Source organism: Lucilia cuprina, chromosome 2 (genome assembly GCF_022045245.1).
Source record: "Lucilia cuprina isolate Lc7/37 chromosome 2, ASM2204524v1, whole genome shotgun sequence".
Classification (NCBI taxonomy): domain Eukaryota; kingdom Metazoa; phylum Arthropoda; class Insecta; order Diptera; family Calliphoridae; genus Lucilia; species Lucilia cuprina.
Window position 1 is genome coordinate 54,312,081 of NC_060950.1, and position 13,755 is coordinate 54,325,835.

The 13,755-nt window shown below is 32.8% G+C and overlaps 2 protein-coding genes across 2 annotated transcripts in view; both read left to right on the forward strand.

The window, feature by feature from the left end:
* Window positions 1-10,604: 10,604 nt before the first annotated feature.
* On the forward strand, window positions 10,605-12,512 carry LOC111687447 (zinc finger CCCH-type with G patch domain-containing protein). The gene is made up of 4 exons (XM_023449889.2): window positions 10,605-10,762; window positions 10,823-11,537; window positions 11,603-11,751; window positions 11,812-12,512. The coding sequence occupies exons 1-4, from the start codon at window positions 10,742-10,744 to the stop codon at window positions 12,400-12,402; spliced, it is 1,476 nt and encodes a 491-aa protein (XP_023305657.2). The 5' UTR covers window positions 10,605-10,741; the 3' UTR covers window positions 12,403-12,512.
* Window positions 12,513-12,822: 310 nt separating this feature from the next.
* LOC111687452 overlaps window positions 12,823-13,755 on the forward strand; it is an 8,538-nt gene continuing 7,605 nt past the window's right edge. The window contains exons 1-2 of the mRNA XM_046945293.1: window positions 12,823-13,385; window positions 13,541-13,755. The exon at window positions 13,541-13,755 is cut by the window's right edge and continues 70 nt beyond it. Of these exons, the coding sequence (XP_046801249.1) occupies window positions 13,086-13,385; window positions 13,541-13,755 (515 nt within the window). The 5' untranslated portion in view covers window positions 12,823-13,085. The remainder of the gene's footprint in view (window positions 13,386-13,540) is intronic.

Here is a 13,755-nt window from a genome sequence, read left to right on the forward strand (position 1 = left end):
GTCTCAGGTGGGAATCGAACCCACCACCTCCAGTCTAACAGACTAGAACACTAACCACCGGAGGCCACAACGCCATTAACACTTATACACTTCTCTTGAATCTTCTAATTTCAATCAATTATCTTTCTTAAGTCTTTGTTTAGTGCCTGGGTAGTTGCTGTTTGATAATCAGACAAACAGATGCTTGAGTCTTAGGCGCAGACACCAGTAAAGCATCATCTTCGTCTGTTGGGACATTATCTCCGGCAAAGTTAGGACAATGCCTTACTAACTCCAAGGCTTCGTCTGTGTTCATCAGAGCAGCTGATTTCGAGGAATTATGCCATTTTAGAGGTCCATGGGGACTTCTAGTGCTTTTTGCGTTTTAATATTATTCAAATTTTCCATTGAATATGAAAGATGGGAACGATGATTCAAACGACAATTAGATCTCCGCTCCGGAACGACCTGTTTCTCAATCGGCCAAAGATTGTCAACTCAGTATCAACCGAAAGTTTTTCCTAGGGAAGAACATCCAGTTACAGCCAAGCTGTGCGGAAATACCTCGTGCAGGATGTCGCTGTTATCAGCGATCTTTAGACAAAGACAAACTATCTGGTAAATAATTAACAACCTAATCCCATTAATCTTTAGCTAACATTAACTTACCTTCAAAGTACTTATTTTATCTTAAATTCATGAGCTAATTGCAAAAATACCTTTCGTAATAATAAAATATAGAAATTTTCATCGCCAGCGATAACCTAACCATAGTTTATATAAAGAAAACAGTTAATTCTATAATGACTTAATGTTAAAACTGTAAAACCCGGGTAAAATTAACTCAAGATATTTGGTTACATCTGTATTAAGTTTTTAACTTGTATAGATTTAAAAGATTTTCAATGCTTAGATTTTTTCCATTATTCAAAGATATTTACATTTCTGGATGTTTATTACAGAGTTTGGTCAAAACATAGGTATATTTATAGCCTACACCACTATAGTGGGGAGGATATTATACGTTTGTGCTGATGTTTGTAACATACAAAAATATTGGTCCAATACCCTCCTTATAGTATACCGTTCGATTCAGAATCATTTTCTGAGTCGATTAAGACATGTCCGTCCGTCTGTCCGGCTGGCTGTCCATGTAAACCTTGTGCGCAAGGTACAAGGCCGTAATTTTCAAGATAATTTGATGAAATTTGGACCAAGCATGTTTTTTGGCACAGGGACGAAGCCTATTAAAAATGGTTGAAATCGATCCATTATTTCACCTAGCCCCCATACAACCGTACCTCCCGATTTGAACTTTTTATGCCATAATTACGTCAAATATTCTACTATCTTTCTAAAAATTGGCACAAATAAGTTTCATATAAGTATAAATGATACTGCAGATTTTCATAAGGATCGGCCCTTATTTGACCCTAGCCCCCATACAAACCCCCCTTCAAAAAATGTCTTAAACGTCTAAAATTGACTTGTAACCATTTGTATCGCAATGAAACTCAACAAAACTAACTGTTATTTAAAAATATATCATTTTCCCAAATTTACCGTGGACCGGCCCATATTTGACCTATACAAAGCCTCATTTAGAAATTTTAGTTTTTTTTTATAAATAAATTGCTTAAATATTTTGGAATTATGGTAATATTCAACATAAAAGTTTCTTTATAAAAAAAAATAAAAATTTTTAAAATATACTCATGGTGTAGGGTATTATGGTCGGCCATGCCCGACTATACTTTCCTACTTGTTTTATTATAGCTACTAATTCGTTATACTTGTACATTTCTGTGCATACATATTAATATGCTTGTATAAGTAAACATGTAATAAATAGATCATAAATGTTAAATTTGCTAATGAATCCAATAGTTAATACAGCAACACACATGTGTTTTGTTGTTACCAAGTTAATATAGAAATGTATATTCTAAAATCTTCATAGTTACATATAGTCCTCTTTGTACGTGTACTTTTTTTCCATTACATGAACATATGTCGTTACTCTGCCTGCAAATGATCTATATTTTCTTATTTAAATTCGAGTTTTTCTGATAAAGATAATCTTCATTCTTTGGTTAAACTTGGTTTAATATATGTTTCGTTTTCAGTTTTTCAGTAAAGTTACTTATTATCTTAGTTTAACTGAGTATAATATTAACAAAAACAATAAAACAGTGATTTCGGGAGAATAAAAATTTAATATTTTAAGTAAATTGCAATTTTATGATTTGTTTTGTTTTATTTATTATTGTTTTAAGTGTTTATTTAACATTTTTCCAAAATTTTCAATTTTACAAATGTATTGTTTGCAAAAAAAACAGGTGTTCATTGTTTATGTTTTTGAGTGAAAAGTTGCAATACTAACAAAGTTAACTGAACTTAAATCTAAAACTGAAAAACACAATCATCGGTTAAAGTCCGCCTAAATTTGTTCCGAGTTTAATCTAACAGCAAGTTAAGCCTAGCTTAACTGAGGAGTAAGAAACCCACCCTAAATGTATTACTTAAAATAGATATTCCGACACAAACGATCAACTAGTCTATGATCAACCGAACAGACATATTTTTAAATATATGTAACTACATTGTCTGAGTCAGATTATATGTTCTCTTTGAACTGTAAATCCAGGGCCAATTCTATCCGGTCCACACTTGAAAACTTTTTGAGAATATCATTCGGAAACTTGTTTTGTTATTCTTCTCATTCGTACAATAACAAATCAATGCAATTAATACGTAGTTTCTGAAACAAAAGTTTACATTAAGTCCTGGTTCACACTAGGAAACTTTTTTGGGAAACTTTTGATTTTTGTGTGTGAGAGAAAGAGAAAGAAATATCAACCATCTCTTTCTCTCACGCACAAAATCAATAGTTTCTCAACAAAAGTTTCCTAGTGTGAACCAGGTTTAAGGAAATTTCAAAGAGAATTAAAAAAAAGTTTCTCAACAAAAGTTTCCTAGTGTGTAATTAATAGTTTAATGTGACAATGATAACACGAATCTTTCTTATTGAATTTACGGAATAATTTTCTATTTATAACACGTTAATCTATTTGATCTACTTTTATAGACATTTTTTATATTTTGTTTCGAACTAGTCACAATTGATTAATAACACGATTTTCTTTGTAGCACAACGGTAACACTGTCCATAAGTGAAAAGCATCACAAGTAATATGTCAAAATTTTGTGTAGAAGAGTATGGATGGGATCGTCTAAACGCAATATGTAAGACCTGGTTCACATTAGAAAACTTTTTTGGGAAACTCTTGATTTTTGTGTGTGCGAGAAAGAGAAAAAAATCAACCATCTCTTTCTCTCACACACAAAATCAAAAGTTTCTCAACAAAAATTTCCCAATGTGAACCAGGTCTAATTAAACCATTACACATTGAGAGAGAATACAGATGGAAATTTGACAGTCGTATGGCTCTCTTCATTTTTTGAAATGATTAAAAAAACCAGCAGGTCGCATTAGATCAGGGATGTATTTTTATGTAAACACATATAAAAATAGTAAAACAGCTGTTTCCATCTGACTTTATTTATAACAATGGTGTAAACACAAAAAATAAAAATAATACGACTTTTATTCTCTTTTTTGATATACGGATGGAATTTCATTTTACTTGTCGTTCGTAAAGTGTGATCGTCTGAAGGCCCTTTAACTGTATTTTATATAGAAACCTCTTCCCCCAATTGTGTACAAAGGACGCAGAAAAGCTGATTTTAAACTTTTCTAAATGTCAAATGCGACACCTCTATATATTCTGTGAAAGCATTTTAAATGTTATGTGTTATTAAAATGTAATACTTTCGACGCTTAGACCTATTCCACACTAGGAAGAATAACAAAACAAGTTTCCCAGTACGGGAAACTCCGTACCACGAGAGAAATAAATGATATTTTTCTCTCTCACACAAAATTAAAAGTTTCCTAATGTGGACCGGCAATTATCATTCTAATTGCCTTCTTGAAGACAATCAACTTCATTCATCATTTCGTAAACATTGAACAGCTGTTCAAAATCAACTATTGTGAATGAATTATTCACAACATGTTCACGATAGCAATTTTCCCTCCGACGGAAATGAAAATTTCAAAGGAACAAAATTTTTACTTCTATTGGCGATAGGGGTAATTATTTCAAATACGTTCTGTTAATAGGTTATTGAAGGACAAACTCCACCAACGCTTTCTTTGCTACCTCCCAAAACTTATTTCCATAGTTCTATTACAATTCTTATGAAGTAGGGGCCATTTTTTGTGTGCTGGTCAAAGAAAAACATTCGCTCACGTGCCACATTTGTGAATACCCTTATTATTTCTTCTGTCTGCACTGACAAATGTCAAATCTATAATTGAACCCGAACTAGCTCTACAGGTCTTTTGCAAGAACTTGAACAATGTATAGCGTTCTTTATCAGATTGACAATAAGTATGTTTAAGCCAGGATGGAATTTGTTACGATATTACGTTTGGAAAAGCTTCTTCTATCCATTTATTTTCTTCAGCCCAAACTGTTAATTTGTTATATCTGTTCATGGCTTGAAACTTAAGGCCTTGACAGCCTTATTTCACGGTGGTCATTTTCATCCACTGTGTAGACTTGACAACGGTCTACCATCTCACCTGAATCCTTTAATTAAGAACTCAGGTGGCAATTTTTGTACATGGATGTTCCGGTCCATGTACAAGCACTTTGCTGAAGTAAACTTAAAGGCAGTGGTTTTAACCAGGAAAGAACGATTCTTTTTACCAAACGACAAAGGTGAAACAAAATGTGGAAACAATCACTAGATTTGTTAACGCTTTGGAGAAATTTTCTGCAAAATTAAACTGTTAACAATGTAATAGATGTAGATATAAATAGTCAAAGTATCATAAATATTCGTTTTATATTACATTTAATGAAAATTTTCAACTTTTTTACTCTTAAATGGCAATTTTAAATGGAATTGTACTAAATATATTAGAGAAAAATACACAAGTCAACTTGACTGGACAACCGACCGGCCAATCCCCGATTTACATACACACATTCAAAATAATATACATATGTAACTGAGTAAAAATATACAATATACAAATGACAGTGAAACATGTTTATGACGAATTTGTGGAACACAGTTTTAAAGAAGATTAACAGAACTTTGTAAAAAGTTCGTTATAATCAAATTTAACTGTTTAACTAACAAAAATTATACTAAAGAACATTATAAATTGTTGTTATTGTTGTCTTTGTTGTATTGTTTAATGTTGTCATGTGAAATGAACTCTCCCTTTTAATAAAAATTAACAACATTGAGATAGAAAAAAAAAACAGTAAAATACAAATATACAACAGCAAAAAAAAGTGTAGATGATGAGCTGAACTGGACTGAACTAAGCTAAGTAGTTTGACCACAAAACATACAAATATTTCTAATCTATAAAAAATGGCTAAGTGTATATATTCATGAATGTGTGGAAAAATATGTAGTTTAAAAGCGCGAAATATATAAAGAATATAAAACAAAAACCTTTCTAACTGATGACGAGATCGAACAACCCCCGCCCATTGTATTAGATACCCATAAGTAAGTACATATTATGTGTGTGTGTAGGACCTGCCTGAGCAAAACAAGAATCGAAAATAATCGATGTTAGTCAATTTGAACATTTCTTTAACAATAGTTTATAGGAAAACTGGAGAAATCATTACTAAAATAAAGATGCGGATTTAAATAGATTTTTGAGTTCAATTAGAATCGATGATATATGTTGACTAAAGGATTCTGTTAACTTGGCAAAGAATTGAAGTCGAAATGCTTTACGTAAGTACGGTGATAGATGTTGACTAAAGGATTCTGTTAACTTGGCAAAGAATTGAAGTCGAAATGCTTTACGTAAGTACGGTGGTAGTTTTACAACCACGGGTGAGTATAACAAACTACGGACCACTGACCCCTTGTGTATTTTACACGCATTTTTTTTTGTACATGGATGGACCGGTCCATGTATAAGCACTTTGCTCAAGTACTTGAGCTATCTAATCTCTGACCATTGCCGCCCCGTTTAACATCTCGGAAGTTAAGCATCCATGCAGATGGGATACACCTAGAGACGTATCCGGTAGAACATTATAAATTGTTGTTATTGTTGTCTTTGTTGTATTGTTTAATGTTGTCATGTGAAATGAACTCTCCCTTTTAATAAAAATTAACAACATTGAGATAGAAAAAAAAAACAGTAAAATACAAATATACAACAGCAAAAAAAAGTGTAGATGATGAGCTGAACTGGACTGAACTAAGCTAAGTAGTTTGACCACAAAACATACAAATATTTCTAATCTATAAAAAATGGCTAAGTGTATATATTCATGAATGTGTGGAAAAATATGTAGTTTAAAAGCGCGAAATATATAAAGAATATAAAACAAAAACCTTTCTAACTGATGACGAGATCGAACAACCCCCGCCCATTGTATTAGATACCCATAAGTAAGTACATATTATGTGTGTGTGTAGGACCTGCCTGAGCAAAACAAGAATCGAAAATAATCGATGTTAGTCAATTTGAACATTTCTTTAACAATAGTTTATAGGAAAACTGGAGAAATCATTACTAAAATAAAGATGCGGATTTAAATAGATTTTTGAGTTCAATTAGAATCGATGATATATGTTGACTAAAGGATTCTGTTAACTTGGCAAAGAATTGAAGTCGAAATGCTTTACGTAAGTACGGTGATAGATGTTGACTAAAGGATTCTGTTAACTTGGCAAAGAATTGAAGTCGAAATGCTTTACGTAAGTACGGTGGTAGTTTTACAACCACGGGTGAGTATAACAAACTACGGACCACTGACCCCTTGTGTATTTTACACGCATTTTTTTTTGTACATGGATGGACCGGTCCATGTATAAGCACTTTGCTCAAGTACTTGAGCTATCTAATCTCTGACCATTGCCGCCCCGTTTAACATCTCGGAAGTTAAGCATCCATGCAGATGGGATACACCTAGAGACGTATCCGGTAGACCGAAGTACGAATCTGTCAAATAAGCCGACACTTTGTTTTTACTCACAAGGAGACACTGTGGCAATTCTGGTATAAACAGAGTTTATTCTGGACATAACTGGACATGGGAGGAAAATTTAATGGTATTACTTGTATATGGTACCTTTCATCCATCATTATTCAACCCAGGACGTTTCTCATTTTTCCGAAGCATTCATAAGAGAAAAGCATATGACACATTAATGTAGATATAAGGGCGAAGTGAGGCACGCATACATCTATATTTATCCCGTATCATATACAATTGATACCAACTCATTTCCAATGCTTCGGCCACAGAATCGAACTATTGACTTTACCTTACATCAGTCCTTAACTGCCACTTACTCTTCCCGCGAATTTGATTTTAAACCACAGACACTACGTGGATCCCGAAGGAACTTCAACTAACTGACCAATCAGGACATAGTACTGTGGGCAACTGGCCACCCTAGTAGTACCAGAATATGTGGTTCACCAGTTCTTAGTCCCGGCAGGCTAGAGATACTGGTGCATCTCTATATCCCCGGATTGCAATACACCAAGATGGGATCTATCAACAAGGAAACATGCCCCGGAGGGGAAGTTTCAGAAGAATGTAGATTATGCGAAGAGAAACGTGAAACGCTGGAACACTTTTTAGGTTATTTGCTAGGCATTCCTTGAAATCATATAGAAATATCAACGGATTAATGTTATTTCAGATATAACATCTATAATTGGATTTGGATTATAGAGTTTAGGTCTGGATTCTTTAAATTTAAGATAATCATCCTTATAGCAACACTAACATTCATACGAAAGTTAATATTATTATTTAATGTTTAATATTTCAATCAGGGCCATATCAGCTGATAAGGTTAAATCTAAGACCGTATTGGACACAACGATTAATATTAATTATGGATTTCCAATAATATTTTTCAAGGAGTGCTTAACAGACATAAAAGATGTTTTCGAATCTGATATGATCTGATCTGTTATGATATATACTACTCACTTTCTTCCTAATCTACATCTGGTTTCCAACTATTAATTTCTAATCACGTTAGTTGGCTCTTAGGACCCCTATTGCAGAACATTATGCATGAAGAAGCAACAGTTACAGACTTTGCGGATGACATAGCCGTTCTAGTTTATGCCAGGTATACATATTAACGATATCGTTTAGAGTTGTTTGACGTCATAAATCCGAATAGATATTGTTCTAATCAATTGAAAAAGAGTACAAGGTAATCCCACTATTTCAATCCGAGTAAAAAAGCGAAATAGCCAGATTGGTGTTAAACATCGGTGGACCCACAGCATTTACCTCAAAATTAAACTATTAAATACTGTTTATTCTAGACTCTAGACTAATTAGACTTGTAAATTAATTTTTTTTCGATTAGATTATTTCCATAATTATTACATTTTACCCCAACATTTATTTTAACATATTTAAGAGAAATTCAGAACCGATATGCAAATGTTTCATTAACCCTTAGTTAATATAGAACATTTTATCCTAAATATATATGAATATTTAATATTTATTAAATTTACACAAAAGAGGCTTGAAACGACAACACTACTCTAAGAGACTACACATCAATATTTCTATGTATGTATGTCTGTATGCATGTGTAGCTATATCTGTAGTTGGCATTTTAAGGATTGGTCTTAACAAGGTGTGTTACCAACCAGTCAAAAACTTAAATAGTTAGAAAATACACATACAAACAGCATTAAAAACGTATTAAAGGCCACAAAAAGGCAATCGCTAACAAATACATACATATATATGTATGTACGTAAATGTTACCCATACACACATCAATGTTAAGGGATATATATACAAACAAATAGCTAAGATATAGTGTGGAGGGTGTGTAATAGTGGGGCATTAATGTTTACGACGGCCATCAATATATATACTCGTCTAAAGGAAAATCGTTAACATTTCTTTGATTTTTGTGGTTGTTAATTTGTTTTTTTAACGAACATAGAATATTTTAATTTAATGAATAATTAAAATGACACTAATTCATGTTTTGTCCTTTATTGGGTTTAAAACAGTATGTTCTTTAATCTTATGTCACAAGAACTTATGTTTTCATCTCTCCCCAGGATTGTCAACATCGGATGCAACGGTGCTGAAGCAAGATCATGGCAACATATAACTTGCATCTGTTTCCTTGCCCTTCGATTCTCCGAAACTACCTCAAACGTCAGATCTGACGAAACTGGTTGAAGAGGCTTAAAAAACCAATAAGAAAATTGTAATAGTTTGCGAACTCCCACCATGCAGATTGGAGTAGCACAAACAACGATCGTAGCGAATAAGACCTGGTTCACACTGGGAAACTTTGTTGAGAAACTTTTAATTTTGTGCGTGAGAGAAAGAGATGGTTGATATTTCATTCTCTAACACACAAAAATCAAAAGTTTCCCAGTGTGAACCAGGTCTAACAAAACAAGTTTCCGAGGAACTCCGTACCGCGAGAAAGATATATGATATTTCCTTCACTTTCTCTTTCACGCAAAATCAAAAGTTTCCCAAAAATAGTTTTATAATGTAGCCCGGCACTTTGGTAGTTTAAGCCACAAAGACCTGGTTCACACTAGGAAACTTTTGTTGAGAAACTTTTGATTTTGTGAGTGAGCGATAAAGATGTTGGATATTTCTTTCTCTCACACACAAAAATCAAAAGTTTCCCAAAAAAGTTTCCTAGTGTGAACCAGGTCAAAGTATACAGAGATGTCACTTTTGGCATTTGAAAAAGTCTAAAATTAGATTTTGTTTGATTTTGAAAATGTTTGGTGAGAAGAGATATATAAAATACAGCTAAAAAATCATTGAAATCGTTTTGTGCAAAAAAGCATTTTGATCGTGACGTCTCTGTATACGTTATGGTTTAAGCGCCCAATGGAAATGGTTTAAACTTAAGCAAGAAATGCAAAAGTGTAAACAGCTGATGCAAAAGTAAATTAATAGAATTTTTATTAAAATAAACATTAAAATGTTTGATTTATTGATTTGATTTTGATTAATTTATTAATATAAATTATGGGGTCTTCACAATATAATTTTTTTTGTTTTAAATTTAAATTCATTAATTTTCAAATTACATTTACAATTGTCTTCTTCCTTTTTATAAAACATGCATTGTTTTGATAAAATAACAGTGACGTTTTCTGTTGTTTTGTATGAAACACTGTGAAGTTAATCTTGTACTCAAAACCATCAAAGAGGATTAACATCAGAATCAATTTATTTTTAGATTAATTAATCTGATTATTAATTGACATTTGATTGCCAACTTAAAAAATCGCTCTAAAAAGGGCAATATCAGGTAATAAGCTTATATCTAAAAACATATAGGTCTGTAAATTTGTTTGTTACTTTTGAATTAGTTGTTCCTAATTGCTTCTCTTAATTTTAGTACGTCAAAATTTTATATATGTAAATATGTTCAGTAGTTTTGCAGCAAATCTTTTGTATTTTAAATCAACATATAAATAACGGTTTTAACAAAACTTTAATCTGGCAACCTTATAAATTGCAGCTGAGCACTCTTCTTCATTATTAAACAGTATGTTCAGTGTTGGTATATTAAATCTTTGTTTTGTTTACTTTTTTCTACGAAAAATCACTTTGGACAAGTTCTCTAAATTTATATTTGTTTTTTCCAACTATTTTCTTTTTAAAATAAAAAAATGGAAGAGTATGAGCTACAGGTATATATTTAACAGTTAAAATAAATAAAAATTAATAATTACTAATTAAAACGTTTATAGTTGTTGACTGTAGAGCAGGCTTTATTGACAACCCAGGATGAGAGTGCACGACAGGAACTGCAGACATTGAAAGACAGTATTATAGAGCTAATAGCATTGACACAAGTTGCAGAGGAAGAAACCAAAAATGAGGAACAAATAAATGACGATGATGAAATGCAAAGATTTATGAGGGAGATAAATGAAATCAGCAAAGATGAAAAACGTGATGACGGCTCAAAACTACAAGAATTGAAAAATAAATTCGAGAAGATGATAGGAGAAAAGTGTTCCGCTCCCCATAAACACACATGGGGAGCGGTAGGTTATCATAATGCGATAATATGTGGCATAGAAGATGAGGATTACATAGACGAGGACGGCAATGTTGATGTTAAATTGCGTGTTCTTTTCACCAATCCAACCCATAGAGAAATGTTACCTTGTAATTATTACTTTGAAGGCAATTGCCGCTTTGATGATGCAAATTGTCATTTTTCGCATGGAGAAACTATACCAGCAGCTGAGTTGAAAGAATATACCGTTCCAGATTTTTCACGTTTATCGAGAAATTGTGTAGTTTTGGCTAAACTCAATGATCGTTTGTGGCATCGAGGTCGAGTATTATGTGCCAACTTTGTAGAAAAACTATGTCGAGTACGTTTGGATAACGTAAAGGACCACAAGGAACGGGAAAAGGATTTTAATTTTGAAGACTTATTGCCAATATTTCATGGTATGTTTTTGTGTTTAACTTTAAAGATTTATTTTAAAAAATTAACATTATTTTTTTAATAACAGATGAAGATTTATCTACTGGTTCCTCCAGTGATTCAGAAAGCGATTCAGATGATTATCCAAAAACATCAATGGAATCTAATTTAGGTTTTAACAATTTATTCACTTACCAGTTGGCACAACCTTTAGGAAATTGGGAAAAACATACAAAGGTAAGATAAAACTTATAATCGAAAATAAGTCGTACAACGATTCTATTTTTTCTATTTAAGGGCATAGGCTCGAAACTAATGGCAAAAATGGGTTATGTTTATGGCACCGGTTTAGGCTCTGATGGTCGTGGAATAATCACTCCTGTAACAGCACAAATCCTACCACCTGGACGTTCTTTAGATCACTGCATGGAATTGCGGGAAGCTGCCAACGGAGATAAAGATCTTTTTAGTGTAGAGAAAAAGCTTCAGAAAGATCAAAAGAAACAGGAACAGTTAAATGCGAAAGCTTATGCTAGAGAATCACAAAAATCATCCGATGTATTCTCTTTCATTAATGACACTATCTTAGCCACCTGCAAACCCACTGAAGCCATACAAACAAAAAAACCATCTTTACAAAGTCATACCTCTAAGTCCCTCAATGTGGAAACTGTACGAGTGGCCGATGATATACGCCGTAAGGAACGTGAAATTGCCGAAGTCGAGAAATCTCTAAAACGTAATGCTAGTGGTTCACAGTTACACGATCAATTAAAACAAAAGCTGCATGCAAAAAATGCGGAATTAAATCAGTTGCAGCGTGAGGAAAAGTCCTTGTCAAGAGAACAGGCCACACGAAAAACAAAAGAAAAGTTATGTGTTTTTTAAATTAAGTTTTATTTTTTTACTTCTTCATTTATCTACGTTTTATTTGGATTTATAAATTTGTATTAATGATTATTTAAATTATTACAAAAACTAATAATTAGACAAAATGTAAATTATTAGAAAAATTCTTGAAATTAAGAATTAAAGAAAAATGTTGTAGAAATAACTGAAATTTGTATGTTTTATGGATTAATATAAAAGGTAAGAAAACCCAAAACTTTTGCGTTAAAATTAAAAAAAAAAGATTTTTCAAAATAAATTTATTTTAAAACCATAAACCTGCAGTTACTTTTTCCCTTATTTTAAACAAATAACAGTTACCGATTACTCACATAATGAATATTTCTTTATTTTTGCTTTGACTTTTTCTTTCTGCAATCAATCACAACAACACTGTTACGAATGTGAAGAGATAAGAAACAAATTGACTTTTAGAAATTTTTGTGTGACGAAGACGACGGACGAGTGTTTCACTTATTTGTTCAAATTTTTTATCCACGGTCTTGTTGCAATTTCATATTGCGCATTTCGTATATCTATTGGAAAGGAAAACTGTGACATTCTTTTGTTTGGACCAATAATTTCATTGTTGACACTCACGTGCGGCATTGACAATTAAAAAGAAAAACAAACTTAAGTTTGTAACAAAATTCTTGAAAAAAATCCCCTGCTAACTGCTTGACATGGGAAATTCTACTTCAAAATCGGAAGGTGGTGCCAGCGGAGAGGGTGGCGGTGAAGTACCCGATGGGAAAGCTAAAGGTAATAAAGCAAGTTCTCATCAGCCAGTGAATGGTAAACCAAATTCCACTGCGGCAGCTATGCTCAAGGTCGAAAGCACTATGAGTCGTTCTGCTTCGGGTTCAGATGTTACTGAGAAATATTTCACCCAATTAGTGCCCATAGAAAAACTATCGGAGATACTTAAAGAGAAATCTTCAGCTAAGTGTGGCGTTAATGGCATTGCGGCTGAGGTGTTTGTGGTGAGTTGTGTGTTTTGTTTGCCAAAACCTCTCTGTATGATTTAAAATGTTGTTGACTTTAATGATCTCAATAATAGAGGAAAATTGTGTTAATTGAATTTTATTTGACATTTGTTACGTTAATTTACTTATCAAGTGTTTATTATTCTTTTTAGTCCCAAGTATTTCCTCACTACACTGATTTGGGTCAACGCCTATTTAAATTAATGCATACAACATCGCGAGCCACTACCGCTCACTTGGGTACAGTAGCGTTTCGTCAACAATGTGAACGTTTCTTGGGCATAATGGATGATGCCAAGGCGTTAGAATGCTACATTAAAATGTATGCACAACAGGATAATCCAGATTTTATTGACAAGGAGGGCGT